This window comes from Aspergillus ambiguus (assembly GCF_047715705.1).
Source record: "Aspergillus ambiguus strain CBS 117.58 unplaced genomic scaffold BDV59scaffold_57, whole genome shotgun sequence".
NCBI classification, from domain to species: Eukaryota; Fungi; Ascomycota; class Eurotiomycetes; order Eurotiales; family Aspergillaceae; genus Aspergillus; species Aspergillus ambiguus.
In genome coordinates, this window is record NW_027395570.1 from 93,410 (window position 1) to 110,022 (window position 16,613).

The 16,613-nt window shown below is 50.3% G+C and overlaps 5 protein-coding genes across 5 annotated transcripts; 4 read left to right on the plus strand and 1 right to left on the minus strand.

The window, feature by feature from the left end:
* Window positions 1-1,394: 1,394 nt before the first annotated feature.
* Window positions 1,395-2,342, minus strand: BDV59DRAFT_211175 (Dyp-type peroxidase; the record flags this gene model as incomplete). Its single annotated transcript, XM_073695748.1, has 1 exon — window positions 1,395-2,342. The coding sequence occupies one exon, from the start codon at window positions 2,340-2,342 to the stop codon at window positions 1,395-1,397; it is 948 nt and encodes a 315-aa protein (XP_073543137.1).
* A 2,160-nt stretch (window positions 2,343-4,502) lies between these two features.
* On the plus strand, window positions 4,503-6,867 carry BDV59DRAFT_188728 (HET domain-containing protein). Its single transcript, XM_073691485.1, has one exon. It carries the CDS (start codon window positions 4,710-4,712, stop codon window positions 6,702-6,704), a length of 1,995 nt encoding a protein of 664 aa, XP_073543138.1. The 5' UTR covers window positions 4,503-4,709; the 3' UTR covers window positions 6,705-6,867.
* Window positions 6,868-8,454: 1,587 nt separating this feature from the next.
* Window positions 8,455-11,303, plus strand: BDV59DRAFT_188729 (FACT complex subunit POB3). The gene is made up of 8 exons (XM_073691486.1): window positions 8,455-8,587; window positions 8,644-8,866; window positions 8,943-9,457; window positions 9,511-9,750; window positions 9,801-9,932; window positions 9,985-10,218; window positions 10,269-10,341; window positions 10,396-11,303. Coding segments are annotated over exons 1-8 (1,716 nt in total). The 5' UTR covers window positions 8,455-8,585; the 3' UTR covers window positions 10,693-11,303.
* A 536-nt stretch (window positions 11,304-11,839) lies between these two features.
* Window positions 11,840-14,742, plus strand: aspB (septin AspB). Its single transcript, XM_073691487.1, has 5 exons — window positions 11,840-12,101; window positions 12,259-12,342; window positions 12,668-12,940; window positions 13,008-13,474; window positions 13,531-14,742. Exons 2-5 carry the CDS (start codon window positions 12,339-12,341, stop codon window positions 14,164-14,166), a joined length of 1,380 nt encoding a protein of 459 aa, XP_073543140.1. The 5' UTR covers window positions 11,840-12,101; window positions 12,259-12,338; the 3' UTR covers window positions 14,167-14,742.
* Window positions 14,743-16,556, plus strand: BDV59DRAFT_188732 (uncharacterized protein). The gene is made up of 4 exons (XM_073691488.1): window positions 14,743-15,186; window positions 15,251-15,268; window positions 15,350-15,573; window positions 15,642-16,556. Exons 1-4 carry the CDS (start codon window positions 15,119-15,121, stop codon window positions 16,187-16,189), a joined length of 858 nt encoding a protein of 285 aa, XP_073543141.1. The 5' UTR covers window positions 14,743-15,118; the 3' UTR covers window positions 16,190-16,556.
* Window positions 16,557-16,613: the final 57 nt, after the last annotated feature.

Here is a 16,613-nt window from a genome sequence, read left to right on the forward strand (position 1 = left end):
CATGTCAATTAAATATAATATTCTTAGGACACTTATAACCTAAAAATTGATCAGCCTGCACAAAAGCGAGCTTAGATATCAGGAGCACCATATAAGCCAAATGCCGGACCCGGTTACCCTCTGGCAAACACCCAGGTTATCGATCTCCAGTCATTATTGTCAGTACCTTTCGGGGCTATGATACAACTGCTCATATTCTACAACAGAAAAAACAATTGTCGTCGTGGGTCCTGCTTGTCCGGTTGGTAGATATGAATTGAATAAGCAAATGACTACGTCTTGAGTTTCACTATTCTCATCTATACCGGTATATTTCACCTGACCTTGCTTCCCAGCTTCTCACTTATAATCCATCTTCATTCCCTCCTCGTAACTCCTTCTATCAAACTCTCTGCCAGTGACAGCTCTGACACGCATATAGCAGAGTTGATGGATACAAAGTCGTATGGTATCTCGAAGATACTTTGGATTATACTTATGTGGGAGTTTAGACCGCGACTGAAATGCTCGGAGACGCCAGGAATCTCTCCGAGATCCTCATGTCCATCAGTACCGTGTTCATCCTGATGGAGCACCCCAATGTGGAGGACGAGTTTTTCCAGGAGCATGGCGTGCGTCCCGTTATGCTTCCACCGAGCTTGCCCAGGCGTTCGACGCCGCCGAGGGAGCGCACCGGCGCGAATTCCGTTTGTCAATTGCCAACAAAAAGGACCGTGCTGTATGTTCGATACACTGGTTACGTGATCCCTCCACTGGTGATTCCTTAGGTGGCTGCAACCGAATACCGCGCGTTCATCGCTGGTCGTCGCTAATTGGGCACGTCGATCCCTCCACGTTACGCCAGTGTCACGATGCCACTCAATCGGCGTCCAACCGTCGATGAACCGTTCGTTCCGCATGTGTTGTGGTGTTTACACTACCTGAGAACCTCGATCAACGACTTCGTGTACGATCCGATGGATCTCCAGCCATTCGCAATAAATTGTCTCCTTGACAGAAAGGCTTCCGTGCTGTGACGTCGGTGCAGCACCCGCCGGATCTGAGCAAGTTAGTATACAGATTGCCTCCATAACACATACTCTCTGATGATCTACTCAGAGTAGTTTTATGAAGGGTTATTAATATATATACTTAATAATCCTGATATATGGCTGATAGAGAATGCCATCGCTGGAAATCTTCGAATCAGCGTTCTAGCATACCAGCGGATAGGTGATATAGCTGGGACGGGGCCCATGATCTACTAAATTGGGGCGAAAGACTGATCACTAGTACTGTTGTAGTCTATTAAATATGGTCCCATACAGGTATTTTCCCATCTTATCCAAACCTAATTCTTCTATTTCATTGTCTTTCCCCGACCGAAGCTTCTGTTACCTTAGCCCACAGCAGCTTCAATCGGGATCGAGACTGGCGAGTGTGCTCGCAGAAGGCGCGAAGAAGACGGTCCCCGTCTTGGGGATAGAGAAATCTAGAAGGCGATCATGCAATCCTGGGGGATCACCTACGAACATTCGCTCCAGCATCTTCTCAATAACCCATAAGCGTCGCGTATATCCAATGAAATAGGTGCCAAATTCGCCCGAACCGGGAGATCCGAAGGGCATATTGTCCCGAAGGATACTCAGCTCGTTTCCATCATCATCCTCAATTGTATTGAGGGATTTATGCGACTGTTGGCCAGATTCGGCGTCTTCAAGTTCGACGTTGTCCAATTTTGTGCGGCCGATAATAGCCTCCTGTTGCTCGGCCGGAAGGGATCTCCATCCCTTCATATCGTGCAAGTACTTCTGCACCACGATGTAGCTGCCCCCCGTAGCAGAGGCATCTTCAGTCTCAATAAGGGTAGAGACAGGAAGAGCTTGACCGACCGGATTGGCCGTGCCATCCACGAAGCCTAACAGGTCACGAACATCGAAATAACGAAAGCCGTTAGTTTCGTCAACGACGGTGACCGCGTCGCCCAAGACATCCATCAGTTGCTTTTCAAACTCAAAACAGAGGTCTCTTCGCTCAGCACGGATGTGAAAAAGGAGATCACCAGGGGTTGAGATAGCAGTATGGACCTTGCCCTTCACCTGACGAAATGGGTGCAGCTCTGCCGGGCGAGGCAGACCCGTCAAGCGATCCCAAACATCGCTACCGATGCCCACGGTGCAAGCGAACGAAGCTTTAAGATCTCGAAATGAGACATTTTTTGTAAGATCGTCGATGCTCGCGAGCGCCGAACGAGTCGTTTTGATTGCTTCAGGGTCATCCTTCACTGACAGAACCAGAAATGTTGCTGACCCTGTAAGGGGTGCATCAATAGGTTGGGGTTTCATAGGAACTCGGACACTCATATTGGTTCGCAATTGCTTCCCAGAGAAAATCAGTCGACTGGGTTGGGCACGATGGGGCTGGGTATGCTGCAGTGAAGTAGGCTGTGGTAAAGCAATAGTTCCGACGCGTCGTCCGGCTTTCCGCGCGCTTCCAAATTCCCTAGAGATTGAGATAGATCGACTGAAAATGGGACTGTATAGAATACATTTGGCTCTATTGGCCTTCATGACACTTTTATGGCTTCCGACAATTAAGTAAGATGTTCGGGTGTTATTTGGCAAACGTACGTACTTATAGCATGATCCCCAGTCTACTCGTCATCCGTGGGTTACTTTCATTATCCAGGGCGGTGGATGAAAAGGCCAATTACTGGTGGATGATTTCTCATTGCCTCTATGCTGGACCGGGTTGCCCTGACATGGTGACATCATGAACTACCATTTCCGGTGAATGTATATAATCACGTGTTCTTCTTCAGCCCTGAGGTTATTCTGGATAAATTAAACCATGCTATGATTTGCAGCTTTAGAACAGAGCTAGAATGGCGTCTTCACTGGTGGTTGCAAATTGCGACACTGGAAACCATGTACATTTGGATACGAATTTCACCGGGGACTAGATAGCAGTCACTCCCAACTAACATTACCAATAATTCTCTGTTACAATCCACTTCTGAGAAGACCTTGTCAGCAGTGTCGAACGGAATCTGGTTTTTCTGGCATTAAGAAATCCTGACTTCGCCCTATTGAAGTCTGAGTGATGGAAGTCTTGTATAGTACTTTTGCAGCGGGTTACTTTGATACTCTTACTTTGCGTCAATTTTGTTTTCAATCTGTCGCTTGAATCTGCCTTATCAGCAATTCTGACTCACGGCAAGCTTTGACGCACAGTGGACTTTGAATGTGGACAAAGTCCAAGCGAACATATGACTATCCGTTGTAGTATCATAACATAGGCTGGGTAGTAAGTAGATGTTTAATTATGTTCACCTCCAGGACCTTAACTCAATGGACGAAGGTAATGAATGGGATGTATAAAATCCCGCCAGAATGTTTAGGGCATAGTAGTGTATAGATCGGGTTTCCTGTTACGCACCCGGCCGCTTTTAAGATGGCTTCACATGACTGACCTGAAATGGCTCAGGGAGTAATTTATTCTGTATCTAGTCCAGCCAGCGCTTTACAATCGCGAGGGTCTTTAGATGTACGATATATTTTAACATATCATTTACGCGAAGAAATCGTTTAGTTCTAGTATATTCAAATCTTACGACTATGTTCTTCTAGATTACTTAAAATATTATACATCTCACTAGAAAACAGTGGCCTTGCTACCGGCCTTTGATGTACATAAATATAGGAGGATCTTGTCCTTTCCCCCGGTGGTGCTATATACAGGGAGAAAGAGCTTATATTCGCTTTTATTTACTTTCTTAGGCGAGTCGTCGAGTACAATAGCCGTTTCTAAGTCGGCTAGAAAGATATCTAGCTCTGGTTATAAGCGAGAAGCTTGTTATCAATCAAGAGACAGCCGAAACTTCGACTCTAATAGTATCGGCCCAGAAAAGATACGCTTATAGTTAGAGATGCACTTGGTGCGGGGTTGGTACTGTTATGGGGCGGATAGAGATGGATGTTCCTATCTACGCATGCCGTCTGAACAAGAAGGAATAGCTGAAAAACAGAAAGTCAGGCAGCAGCTAAATATCAATAAATAAGCGAAAGGTGGTATATAGCAGTAGAATAAGTCGTGGCCTCTAGGCTACAGTTCAAGCAAGGTCCTACTGAGCTCTAACTAATGGTTCGTATAAGGCCTATAGAACATATTATCGAGCTTTTGAGAGTTCAGGATAGCTCAAAAGAAATGTCCAACTAATTCGATGTCCAATTTACTACATTCTGTGCATGGTCGTGTTGTGTACCGTAAATTCCTATCCTAGCCCTAGGAAAGCCGAATGCGAATGACCAACAACTGGGAAAATGATATTTTGTTATTTATGGACAACGTATATAATGCCTTGAAACACTGTCTTTGTTTACAAAATATGAACAGAGTCCATCAGCAGGTTGTCGATGGATGCTCATGAAGTTTGATCGGGTAGGTTGTTGCGGGGTTTGCGGGACAAGTTACGAGCCATTTTCAAGAGCCAAGAGCCGCGATCTTGGACAACCAGCGGAACCGCTCTCCTTAACATACCATTTACCAGCTTCATAAATTTTGCAAAGGTTCCACTTTAGTATCTTCTCCTCCTCCGCCCGGTCGACTGAAAATCCATCGTCCCGCTGCAATTCGTCCTTGGGTTCCATTAGCTTTCTTTCAGAGATTAACCAGTTTCCATCTTATCAACAAGAGCGATTCTACCACACTCTATCTTCGCACCAAGCCTAATGTCAACCACTGCCAAACAAATGTCTGGCACCTGCGAATTAATCCATCCAGTCTACAACGAGTGCGAAATCGACAAGACCAAAGACGAAATCCGATTGCTAAAGGTGTACCCCGGAGCTGGCAATGAGGTCATCCAGTGTGAACTATTAAAAGCCAGTCTTGGTGCTGACCCTATTTACTCGGCGCTATCATACGTTTGGGGGGCCCAGACAAAGAAAGAACGCATTCTGGTCAATGGTAGAAATATATCTGTTACCACAAATCTCTATCAAGCGCTTCGTCGAATCAGAGCACGTAGCAGAGACACTCCTACTATCATCTGGGCCGACGCTATTTGTATCAATCAATCGCAACCAGTTGAGAGAAACCACCAAGTTGGATTAATGGGAAAGATATACTCGAACTGCCAGGAAGTACTGGTGTGGTTGGGCGAAATGCCATCGGCCAACTTCGACGAAAGATGCTGTGTTTTCTCCGGAGATGATTCAGATTTTGACGAGAAATGGGACGATTACCTAGCATGTTTTGAGTTTGACAGTACTGGGGAACGTAACCTAGGGACTGTCTCGCATTGCTCTTGTCATAAGTCAACCATTGACACTGCTCGACAATGTGCTTGGTTCTTTCGACTGCTAGCAGAAGGCAGATACTTCAGCGAACTCCCGCCAATTTGTTTCCGCCAGGGCAAAAGATCTGCATATCCTAACGTTTTTAATTCAGGTATGAAATGGTTGTCTTCAAACCCATGGTTCAGGAGGCTGTGGATTATACAAGAAGCAGCACTTGCCCCATCCGTTACAGTCTTATTCGACTCTGTCTCCTTGCCGCATGACCTTTTAACCAGAGCAAAAGAAGCTCTGAATACGCAGCATTTACCAGCACCGGATGTTGGATCTCCAGCATCTCACTTAATAAACCCAGCCTGGTTCCTCAACTTCTTCTCCCCGATACAATCTCTGCGAGACTCTAGGTCGGCTGGAAAAAGGATTTCACTTCTGAAGTTGTGCCTGGATTTCAATGAGGCAAGGGCTACGGAGGACCTAGACAGGATTTTTGGTCTCCTTGGTTTGGTGTCCGAATGGTACGGTGCCGAGCCGATGGCACCAGATTACAACAATTCGGCAGAACGAGTGTATTCCCAAGTCTCTGGCCAGTATATCGCAACAACAAATTCCCTCCTTCCTTTGGCATTTTCAAGTTCTAGAGGAAAATATCCAGACCTTCCCTCGTGGGCCGTTGATTGGACTGTCTCGGGACCGCAGAGTCCGTCGACTCGTACAGCATGGCATGACATTCTGCCTTTGTTCAATGCGTGCGGCAGTCTTCCCCGGAAGGTTTCTGTCCAGCAGCACACTCATCTTTCAACCTTAGGTGTGGAAGTAGACTGCATTTCAGACGTCGGGCATACGAACGACGCCGGGCTGGTAAAGAAAGCAACCTATCAGAATTGGCGCAATCTAGTCCTTCCTCTGATAAGCCTATACAAGCTTTATCCCAGCGGGTGCCATTGGAAAGACGCATGGTGGAGAACTCTGTGTACAGATTGCTGCTGGACTGATCACTCAGCCCTGCGAGCCTCGAGCCAAAACATTGATGGTCTAGCCAGGCTCATTACAACCCAGGTTTTGGGATCACTACCCTCTGATGATAGCATTTTGGGGCCACGGCCCTCCGATTCTAACCCTACAAGGGACGATGCAAACATGTTGACAACCTGCTCGATTTTTCATAACAATCGGAAACTTTTCATTACAAGGAAGGGTTACATAGGCTTGGGAAACGAAAATTCCATGACGGGCGACAAAGTATTTGTCCTCCCTGGTCTTCAGATCCCTCTGCTTTTGCGGCGTGAAGATAATATTGGATCCAAAGAAGGCTTTTCCTCTCACGACGGGGTCTATCGTGTCGTTGGTGAGTGCTATGTTCATGGAATCATGGATGGAGAAGCGGCGAAGAATATGAATCGGGTGGAAAGGTTAATTAGTATTGTGTAAATGAGCTTCAATCACTGTTCTAGGGCCCCTGGTCAGATTGTTCCAGGTTTTGCGCTGTAGGACAACGAGTGTGTTGGACTTATCCTGGTATAGGTACCGTTACTGGAGGCGTTTCGTATTTCCTACATAGCCCCTTCCTGGGGGAATACTAGACATGACTGGCTTATCCTATAGTCTTCCAGAATATGGTGGGAATGCTGATCATGTATTAAGAAAGAGATCCTGAAGGATTGATTTGACGGGGCTGAAATGGCCCCAAACCCACATGGTTCGAGGCACGGTCTAAATATGGTGTTCGGTGCCCCTGTTGATCGATCCTTCAGAAACTGATAAAGTCTACATGATTGGTCACTCGCGGCCACGGCATACTTGCACGTTGTACGCTATTGGAGGTATTGGGGAACCACTGAGACATGCTGTTGGGTTTGTATAGCATTCAACGAGACTCCGGGGCTATAAAAGGATGGCACATTCCTGTTATCTCCTATTACTTCGTCAACAAGGACACTGTTGGAATTGTCTCATATATAGTACCGCTCCCATCTATCATACAAATCAGCACTCAATTTACCACAATGATAGCGACCAAGTCCGTCTCTTTCTTGGCCCTTCTGGCGACTGGGGCTCTCGCTACCGTCCCAAACAATTGGAAATATCTTGTCGAAATACGTACCGGCAACAACAACAAAGGTGCAATCCCAATTGCAAGCGTGGATCCTGTTTTGCAAGCTCAGCTTTTCGACGAGAGTGACTGCGCAATCTCTGTCTCCACCCCATCTAACTTCCTTAACCCTGTGATGAACATTTCGGGATGGGAAAATGGAGACCGCCCTTGCAGCGTCGGCTCCTATATGACCGGTGAAGTCTCTGACATGGGTCGTTTCTCCATCAGTTTCTTGCCTACCAACGAGACGTGTGACTCTGTCACTGATAGCTGCCACCCTCTCCTTCAGTACGATCATCTACCCAATACGGCGCAACATGTGCATTTCTAGGAAGTCTGACAGCGGATGTACAGGCTTAATGGGCAGAACAACCCAATGTGGAAGTTCGATGGAAACTGTGAGCACTACAAGGTGCCCCCCTCTCCTCCCCATCACTACGACCTCTACCAGTAAGTACCCGGTTGCCTTCATTTCTGGTGGCATACGGCCAATATTTCTAACTATTACAGATGCGGATTTGCAATCCACACTTAGACTGAGCGTGGACAGGTGGATGGTTGGGTATACTGACATAGAAGGATCGTCGAAGGGGTATTCTATTCTATTTCTATAGCACTTACTCTTATGGCTGCCTTCTTTATCTACATATTGCTCGATACAGCAGTAAACACCGTTTTGGTTCTATGTAGACTATATATATTTTTCGTTCCAAACGTCGTACTCAACCATTATTAATAACTACGAGTATGTCGTGGTTCTGTTAATGTCTTGGATCGCAAGTCGATACAGGGCCATTAGGCTTGATCCTGATCCGGCCCCAACAGTGCTACAGTTCTTCGTTAATTTTAGTAAAAGGATCCAAATCATCATATAATGGATGTTTCAAGCCCGCAAATCCCTTCCAATCTGTATACGAAGTCCAACAGTGTCTCTACGTTGCCTCAGGCACTAAACTAGCCTAGTCCCGATCGGGAGAAAATGTGGCACAGGCGGCCTTACTCGATGTGGCCTAGCGCACCGCGTCGGAACAGCCACGCGCAACGCGAAACCCCGAAAATTGGCTGCTCGCTCTGATATAGTCCTGAGCTCACTTCATCCCCGACAGACTCTCTCTCCCCTTATCCACTACCCTTCACCTTCATACCGACACTGACGCAACCTCTCTATATCCATTCATCCCACCCGCCCCCGACATATCTCTCAAAGCTCCTCCATCATGTGAGTGTCTCCGGTCGCCTCTCCCCAAGTGGCCCCCAGCTAACAACCGCTTCCAGGGAGAGCTTCGATAACATTTACCTCGACCTCTCAAAACAGGCCGGAAGATGCAAGCTTGCTGAAAGCGGTCTGGGATGGAAGCCCTCTGGTGGTGGGGACACCTTCACCCTGGACAGCAGCAATCTCGCCGCGGCCCAGTGGAGTCGCGCAGCGAAGGGATATGAACTGAAGATCCTGTCGCGCGCGTCGGGTGTCATTCAGCTGGATGGCTTCGATCAAGAGGTATGCCTGAATTTAGATGGTCTCGCGGGATGCACCTTCAATGGAGAAGAGGATGCTAACCAGCGCTAATCCCTAGGACTTTGAACGATTGAGCAAGGCGTTCAAGATTTGGTACGGCATCAACTTGGAGAATAAGGAGCATGCGCTCAGAGGATGGAACTGGGGTAAGGCCGAGTTCACCAAAGCCGAATTATCCTTCAACGTCCAGAACCGACCGGCTTTCGAAATCCCATATTCCGAAATTTCGAACACGAACCTGGCGGGAAAGAACGAAGTCGCTGTTGAATTCAACCTGACCGCTGAGAACGCCCAGCCCGCCGGAAGCACGAAAAACCGTGGTCGCAAGGCGGCTGCGGGTCCCGATGAGCTGGTCGAAATGCGTTTTTACATCCCTGGAACGGCGGTCAAGACGGAGAAGGGCGTGAAGGAAGAGGACGGCGAGGAGCAGGAGCAGGAGAATGGAGAGGAAGAGGGCGAAGAACAGAACGCGGCCAACCTGTTCTACGAAACTCTTATGGACAAGGCCGAGATTGGAGACGTCGCAGGTGATACCTTTGCCACGTTCCTGGATGTGCTGCATCTCACCCCCAGGTTCGTCTTCTGCAACCATCGCTTCGCTTGTCCCACGTTAACAAATTTCGCAGAGGTCGTTTCGACATCGACATGTACGAATCCTCCTTCCGGTTACGCGGTAAGACATACGACTACAAGATCCAATATGCGTCTATCAAGAAATTCTTCCTTCTTCCGAAGAATGACGACACGCACACCCTTATCGTTTTGGGTCTTGAGCCTCCTCTTCGCCAGGGTCAAACTCGCTACCCCTTCTTGGTGATGCAGCTGAAGCTGGATGAGGAAATTAGCCTGGAGCTAAACATGACCGAGTGAGTGGTGTGGTGTCCTCTACACTATGTTGTTGTTAACCGTTGTCCAGGGAGCTGTTGGAGACGCGCTACAAGGATAAGTTGGAATCTCGCTACGAAGAACCTATCCATCAGGTTGTCACGAAGATCTTCCGCGGTCTGTCGGGCAAGAAAGTCATCATGCCCTCCAAAGATTTCGTCAGGTTAGTGCCGCGTTCTCCCGGTTACACAAGCAAATACTGAGCGCGCCTGTAGCCATCACGGTCACAGCGGAGTCAAATGCTCGATCAAGGCAAACGAGGGTCTTTTGTACTTCTTGGATAAGAGCTTGATTTTCGTCCCGAAGCCCGCTACATATATCCAGCTCGAGAACGTTGGGGTTGTCACGATGTCGCGGGTTGGTGGTGCTGTGTCTGCGAGCCGCACCTTTGATATCACAGTCAGCCTGAAGGGCGGATTGGGCGAACACCAGTTCAGCAACATCAACCGGTATGTGACCGATTGGGTGGGAGGATTGATGCGATGCTAACGTCCATCAGTGAGGAGCAGCAGCCCCTGGAGGACTTCTTCAAGGCGAAAGGAATTCGGATCAAGAACGAGATGTCCGACGATGTACGTTGATTTTCCCGACTGCAGGCTTTTCCTGACGCAAGCTAACTTGACTAGACCTCTGCGCTTATTGCTGCAGCCCTTGAGAATGAGGACATGGGCTCTAGTGACGACGAGGGTGGACGACCTGACCGCGGGTCGGCCGATGAGGATGAGGAGTCGGTTGACGAGGACTTCCACGCGGAATCGGACTCGGATGTTGCCGAAGAATACGACTCGGCGCACGAGAGCAGCGGCGGCAGCGGAAGCGACGCGGAAATGGATGATGCCTCTGAGGGTGGTGGTGATGAGGACGAGGATGTTGACATGTCGGAGGAAGAACGCCCGAAGAAGAAATCGAAGGTTGGGAAGTAAGTGAGGATTGCGTTGGTTAGGCTGGGTTTAATTTCTGCGATTACGATCATGGTTGCATAATGAAGCGGACAGTCAGATCCGTCAGTGTGTCGTATCCTTGAGGCGTAGGGCACTGCATTCGTGATGCATCAGATGTATGCGTGCGTGCGGCGGATTAACTTTGATGTCAACCGCACTATCGGGTCCTGGATGCACCTGCGGAGGGGGGCGTCGTTAGTGGCATTCATCTGTCGACTATGTGAATGGCGGTATGTGGTGTCGATCGGGGGAATGCATGGTGCAGGCATCCGGTTACACATGACCGGTTTCATGTCGGAGAGATGACATTCTGTCGTGGTCCAGTAGATTCCAGACGGGGAGATCGGATAAGGTGCATTCTTCGGGTGACACCCGGGTCTATTGCAGCGGAATGCTTGGAGATAGATATCTATTGGCGTGTATCGATGGATGCGGATCGTCGGTGACTAAGGTAGAGTGGTGAAGTAGTGCGTACGCGGCAGGATTGCTGTTTCTATTTATCTGTCGGTACAGCTAATATATGGTCGAGTGCCCCTGAGCCGGGACGATCCCCTGAAATATATACTTCTCGGTTGGTGCTGGATGATGTGGCGGACTATGAATAGCAGTCGGGCCGTCGTACATTCCATTCAACGGGCAGGATGCAGTCAAGTGGCTATTGATGCATATTTATCAGTATCTTGAGGGATAGGTGCGTACAAAGGTACTTGTGGAGGACCTATCCAAGGTACGTCGGTCGTAGATCAATACGATACTGGGGATCTCTACCGATGATAGAGGCAATTGAGAGAATGTAATTAAGTCAATTATTTCATTATTCCATGGAAGTTATTATTAAAGATGATGAGTACCGTGTATGTGTACTGATTAATATACATATGCAAAGTATCTAGAGCACCTTATAGGTACCTGAGGGGGTCACAGCCCACCAAAAATCCTCTATACAATCGAACAAGAATATCTTCATCTGCCCTTAATTGAACAGAACAATTAATTTAGACCTTCTAAAATAAATATCAAGCGTGTCTTTACAGAATCCGTATTGGTGTTCGGACTGGTGTTGAGCTGGTGAACCACTCGACTGGTGTCTGAATAGGTTAGTCCCCCCTTTCTTTCTCACCTCCAGCTTTCCTCTTCTCTCTTCTCTCTCCCTCTACTTCTCCTCCTCCTCCTCTTCTCTCCAACTCCATCTCTGTCGTTCCTCTTCTTCCTTGTTCTTTTCTCTCTTTCACCCTCTTTTTCTCACTTCCTTTTCTTCTCCCGACTTCTTCCCCCCCAGTTCGCTCCACCCCGATCGATTACCTCCTCCCTCCCCCTGGTGTCTCAGTTGTCTCCCTGTGATCGACTGACTCTCCCACTGGGTTGTATCCAGAATCCAGTCAATCGACAAGGTACGAACCGTTGAATGCGAGTGAATGCGACTGATCTCCGAATCCTTCGCATCTGTCACACCCAACATCCCTCCCCTTGCACCACCTCCCCTGGTCTCCTTAACTCCGTGTCTGTAAGGGTCTCCCGGGCTAATCAAACCAACTCTTGCCTGTTCAGGGGAATTTCCTTGTCAACCCGACCAAACGCTCGCTTCCCTCGACTCTCTCTCGACGCTCGCTCCCACCTCTGCCTTTACGATGGGTAAGCCACCACCCGTCTCCCAGCTCCCTCCCTCTCCCTCCTACACCCATCCGTCCACCCCGACGACCGCAGTCCCTCCATTACTTTCATGATCCCCTTCTTCCTCCCTTCTCCGTCTACTTCCTCCTTCCCTTGATCATGTTACGTGCCAGTCGTCTCAGCCTCGACCGTCTCTCGCGGTCGGAGTCCAAGGCTCGCGAGCTGTCCCTGCCAGAGACCCTGACCGAATCCACCTTGCCCTCCTCCAAGTCCCTCACTCTCGGCTCACTGGCCTTTGAGACCGATGAAGAATCCGCCACCGTTGCTGACTCCATCAACGATATAGCTTCCTCTCCGCCCACCAATGGCACTCCCTCCGTGGAGTCTCCCGACAGCAGCAAGCCCGGCTCTCCCTTCGTCGAACGCTCGAACCCAATGGGTTCCGGAAATGCCCAGACTGTCAGCTCTAAGGATCCCAAGGCCGTGGCTCAGGCCGCTACCGATATGAAGAATGTCGTGCGCCGCAAGCTCACCGGCTACGTCGGTTTTGCCAATCTCCCCAACCAATGGCACCGGAAGAGTGTCCGCAAAGGATTCAACTTCAATGTGATGGTGGTTGGTGAGTCAATTCCTCCTGCATAACTTGGTGTACGTTCTGTACAAACCACTGACCCCGTGGCTCCTAGGTGAATCCGGCCTGGGAAAGTCTACCCTCGTCAACACGCTTTTCAACACCTCCCTCTACCCCCCGAAGGAACGCACCGGCCCCAGCCACGACATCATTCCCAAGACTGTTTCCATCCAGTCGATCAGTGCCGATATTGAAGAGAACGGCGTCCGCCTTCGCCTGACGGTCGTCGACACCCCCGGTTTCGGTGACTTTGTGAACAACGACGATTCCTGGCGTCCGATTGTGGAGAACATCGAGCAGAGATACGATGCCTACCTCGAGGCCGAGAACAAGGTCAACCGGACCAACATCATCGATAACCGCATTCACGCCTGCGTGTACTTCATTCAGCCCACTGGCCACTCGCTGAAGCCCCTGGACATTGAAGTGATGCGCCGGCTGCACACCAAGGTCAACCTGATCCCCGTTGTCGCCAAGGCTGATACCTTGACCGACGAGGAGATTGCCCTCTTCAAGCAGAGAGTATGATTCTACGCCCGTTCCACGGTCATCCCGTACGATGCTAACCCAGCGACCAGATTCTCGCCGATATCCAGCACCACAACATCCAGATCTTCGAGGGCCCCCGCTACGAGCTCGACGACGAGGAGACGATTGCCGAGAACCAGGAGATCATGTCCAAGGTGCCCTTCGCTGTGGTGGGCGCCAACAACGAGATCACCACCCCCGATGGCCGCAAGGTGCGCGGTCGCAGCTACCCCTGGGGTGTCATCGAAGTCGACAACGAGGAGCACTGCGACTTCGTTAAGCTGCGCCAGATGCTGATCCGCACCCACATGGAGGAGCTCAAGGAGCACACCAACAACATGCTGTACGAAAACTACCGCTCCGACAAGCTCACCCAGATGGGAGTGGCCCAGGACCCCAGCGTGTTCAAGGAGGTCAACCCGGCGGTCAAGCAGGAGGAGGAGCGGGCCCTCCACGAGCAGAAGCTCGCCAAGATGGAGGCCGAGATGAAGATGGTCTTCCAGCAGAAGGTGGCGGAGAAGGAAAGCAAGCTGAAACAGAGCGAAGACGAGCTGTACGCTCGACATCGCGAGATGAAGGATCAGCTGGAGCGCCAACGCCAGGAGCTGGAGGAGAAGAAGGGCCGCCTCGAAAGTGGCCGGCCGATCGAAGAGAAGGGGAAGAGAAAGGGATTCTCTCTCCGTTAACGGACGGGGTGGATGGATATCTGCATGACCCCCCAGCGGGATGGATGGGCTCTCCACGACGGTTGACTGGCCCAGCGCTCCTTTCGATCTTTTTCTTCAATTCTTTTGTGTTTATTTGTTCCCTCACCCCTACGCTCCCTCGACACCTTTTCTTCTCGTATCTGCTTTCCAGTAATGACTGTGTTTATTCGATTCTACCTGTGTTTCTCCTTTTAATTGAGTGGATGGAAGAAAAAAGAATGCCTCGTTTTTCTCTTCTCAGCCGGATTAATGCCCACCGGGGGGCCTTGATTAGGAGATGTGCTGGGACACAAGAGCTACATCCGGATGGGTGGTTGTGGCAGACTACCTGATATTCCTTTTCCCTTCTTGTTATGTACTTTTGTCGAACGCTATACCTTGTTCCCGCGTGTTTCCTATTCCCCCTGTGGTTGTTTCTTGTTCAGTACCTTGTTGTTTGGCGGACGTGGTCTATATCTCCCGGCACATCCCCCGACCATCTTTTGCGGCCGTCGATTTTTGTGCTTTGATAGTTGTATGCGAGTTGTTAAGTAGTATCTGGAGTTCTATACCTGTAGTGATTCCCTAGGTACCCACCTCAGTCGTATATTTGTACCTCTACTGTGTAGGGAGGTAGGTACATGGTACCTATACACTTTGGTGCCGCCTTAGGTAATGCCGAGTAAACTGCCCGACGTCACCGCAATGGGAAAGTCCAAGGGAGGTTCGTCCGCCCACCGCCTCCTTCCCCGCCCAGCCTCCTTCCAAACCCACAGCTCAGCTGCATCCAGCATTCTTCGTTCTTCTTCTCTCCGACATCACCGCTGCTTTCACCGTGCCCTCGACCGCTACCCCCCGGGGTGTTGTTCTTTTCTATCCTTCTTCTTCTCCTTCGTCGCCGTCGCCGCCGGCTTTCCTATCCACAAACCGAGGTCAATTCACCCTCAGCTCCATGGCGCCCCCTCCGTCGTCCAACTTGCCCTTGGCCGAAAGGCTCAAGGCCCTCGCTCAGACATTGCAGTACGCTTCTTTCCTCTCACGCTCCCCTATATTGATCTCGTACTGACGCATCTTCACTCGGTAGGTTCGCCTGGTTTGTTGGGTAGGTTCCCATGTGATTCCAGCAGTCTCCCGGTCGAGGACGGGAGAATGGAGAACTGAACATCTGATTAACCCGCAATAGTCACGTCACCCTCCTCGTGTCGGTCTTTCGTTACCTGATCTCCTACGTCACCTTCAACTATTACTCCTCCACCGCCCAAGTATCGTACCGCCTGGCCTTCCTGTCCGCTGCGGTGACATATGGGATTGTGGTGTACAAGGGTCACATTGCCCGTGGTCGGCTCCAGGGAAGCGTCCCCAACATTGTGTTGAAGCTGGCGGGCGACGAGAATGTGCAATACCTGGGTACGTTATGGCCCTCTTCCGGTGCAGACCCAGAAAGTGAAGGAAAACGATGCTGACCAACCCCCTAGGGATGGCATTGGTCTGGCTCTACTCGCGCCAGATCCCGTTGGCCCTCCTCCCGTTCAGCGTGTACTCCGTCTTCCACGTTGCGACCTACTCTCGCGCTCATCTGATCCCCACCCTGCAGCCCCCCGCCCAGGCGGCTGCTTCCCCCGCCTCCCCGAGCTCCCCCAAACCGGCTCCCAAACAGTCCGCCCTGGCGGACACCATTGGCCGCTTCGTCAAGCAGTACTACGATGCTAGCATGGACCTGGTCGCCGGACTGGAGATGGCCCTCCTGTTCCGCCTGGCGCTGTCGATCCTGACCTTTTCCAAGGGAAGCATTGTGCTGCTGTTCATTTACCTGGCCTTCTTCCGCGCGAGATACACCCAGAGCTCCTTCGTGCAGCAGGCTGTTCGTCACTTCACCGCCCGGGTGGACGCTACCGTCTCGCACCAGAGCACCCCGCCCGCTGTGCGCCAGGGTTGGGACACATTCAAGGGCGTTGTGCGCCAGGGTTACGAGGCGACCGATGTGAGCCGTTTCACCTCCGGCGCTGCGAAGAAGCCCCAATAAATGGGACGGTTGGACCGGAGATGGTTCGCAGGATCTATGACCGACCCGCGGCAAGAATAGAGTGATAGGTTCTGCACGGACTATGGCCGACTGGAGGCCAGGGCTTCGACGAGATCCAGGCGGACGTTGGACCGTTCTGGGTCTGTGTATAACGACTTCCACGCCATTGGTTTTTGAAGAGAAGAGGTTGGGCGATGGGGAGGATGATGGGGGTGTAATTTTTACAAATCGGTGGAGGAATGGTGTATGGGATGGGACGTTGGGTGCTAGACATGAGCGAAGGAGACGGATTCGCTCAGTGGTTCCATCCATAACTGTTACCTACGTTTTGAATGACACTACGTGAATGAATTGTGGATAACTACAGGTACCTTCGTATAGTACTGCGTAGTGAACTAGGTGGTTACGTAGGTGCTTACTCATC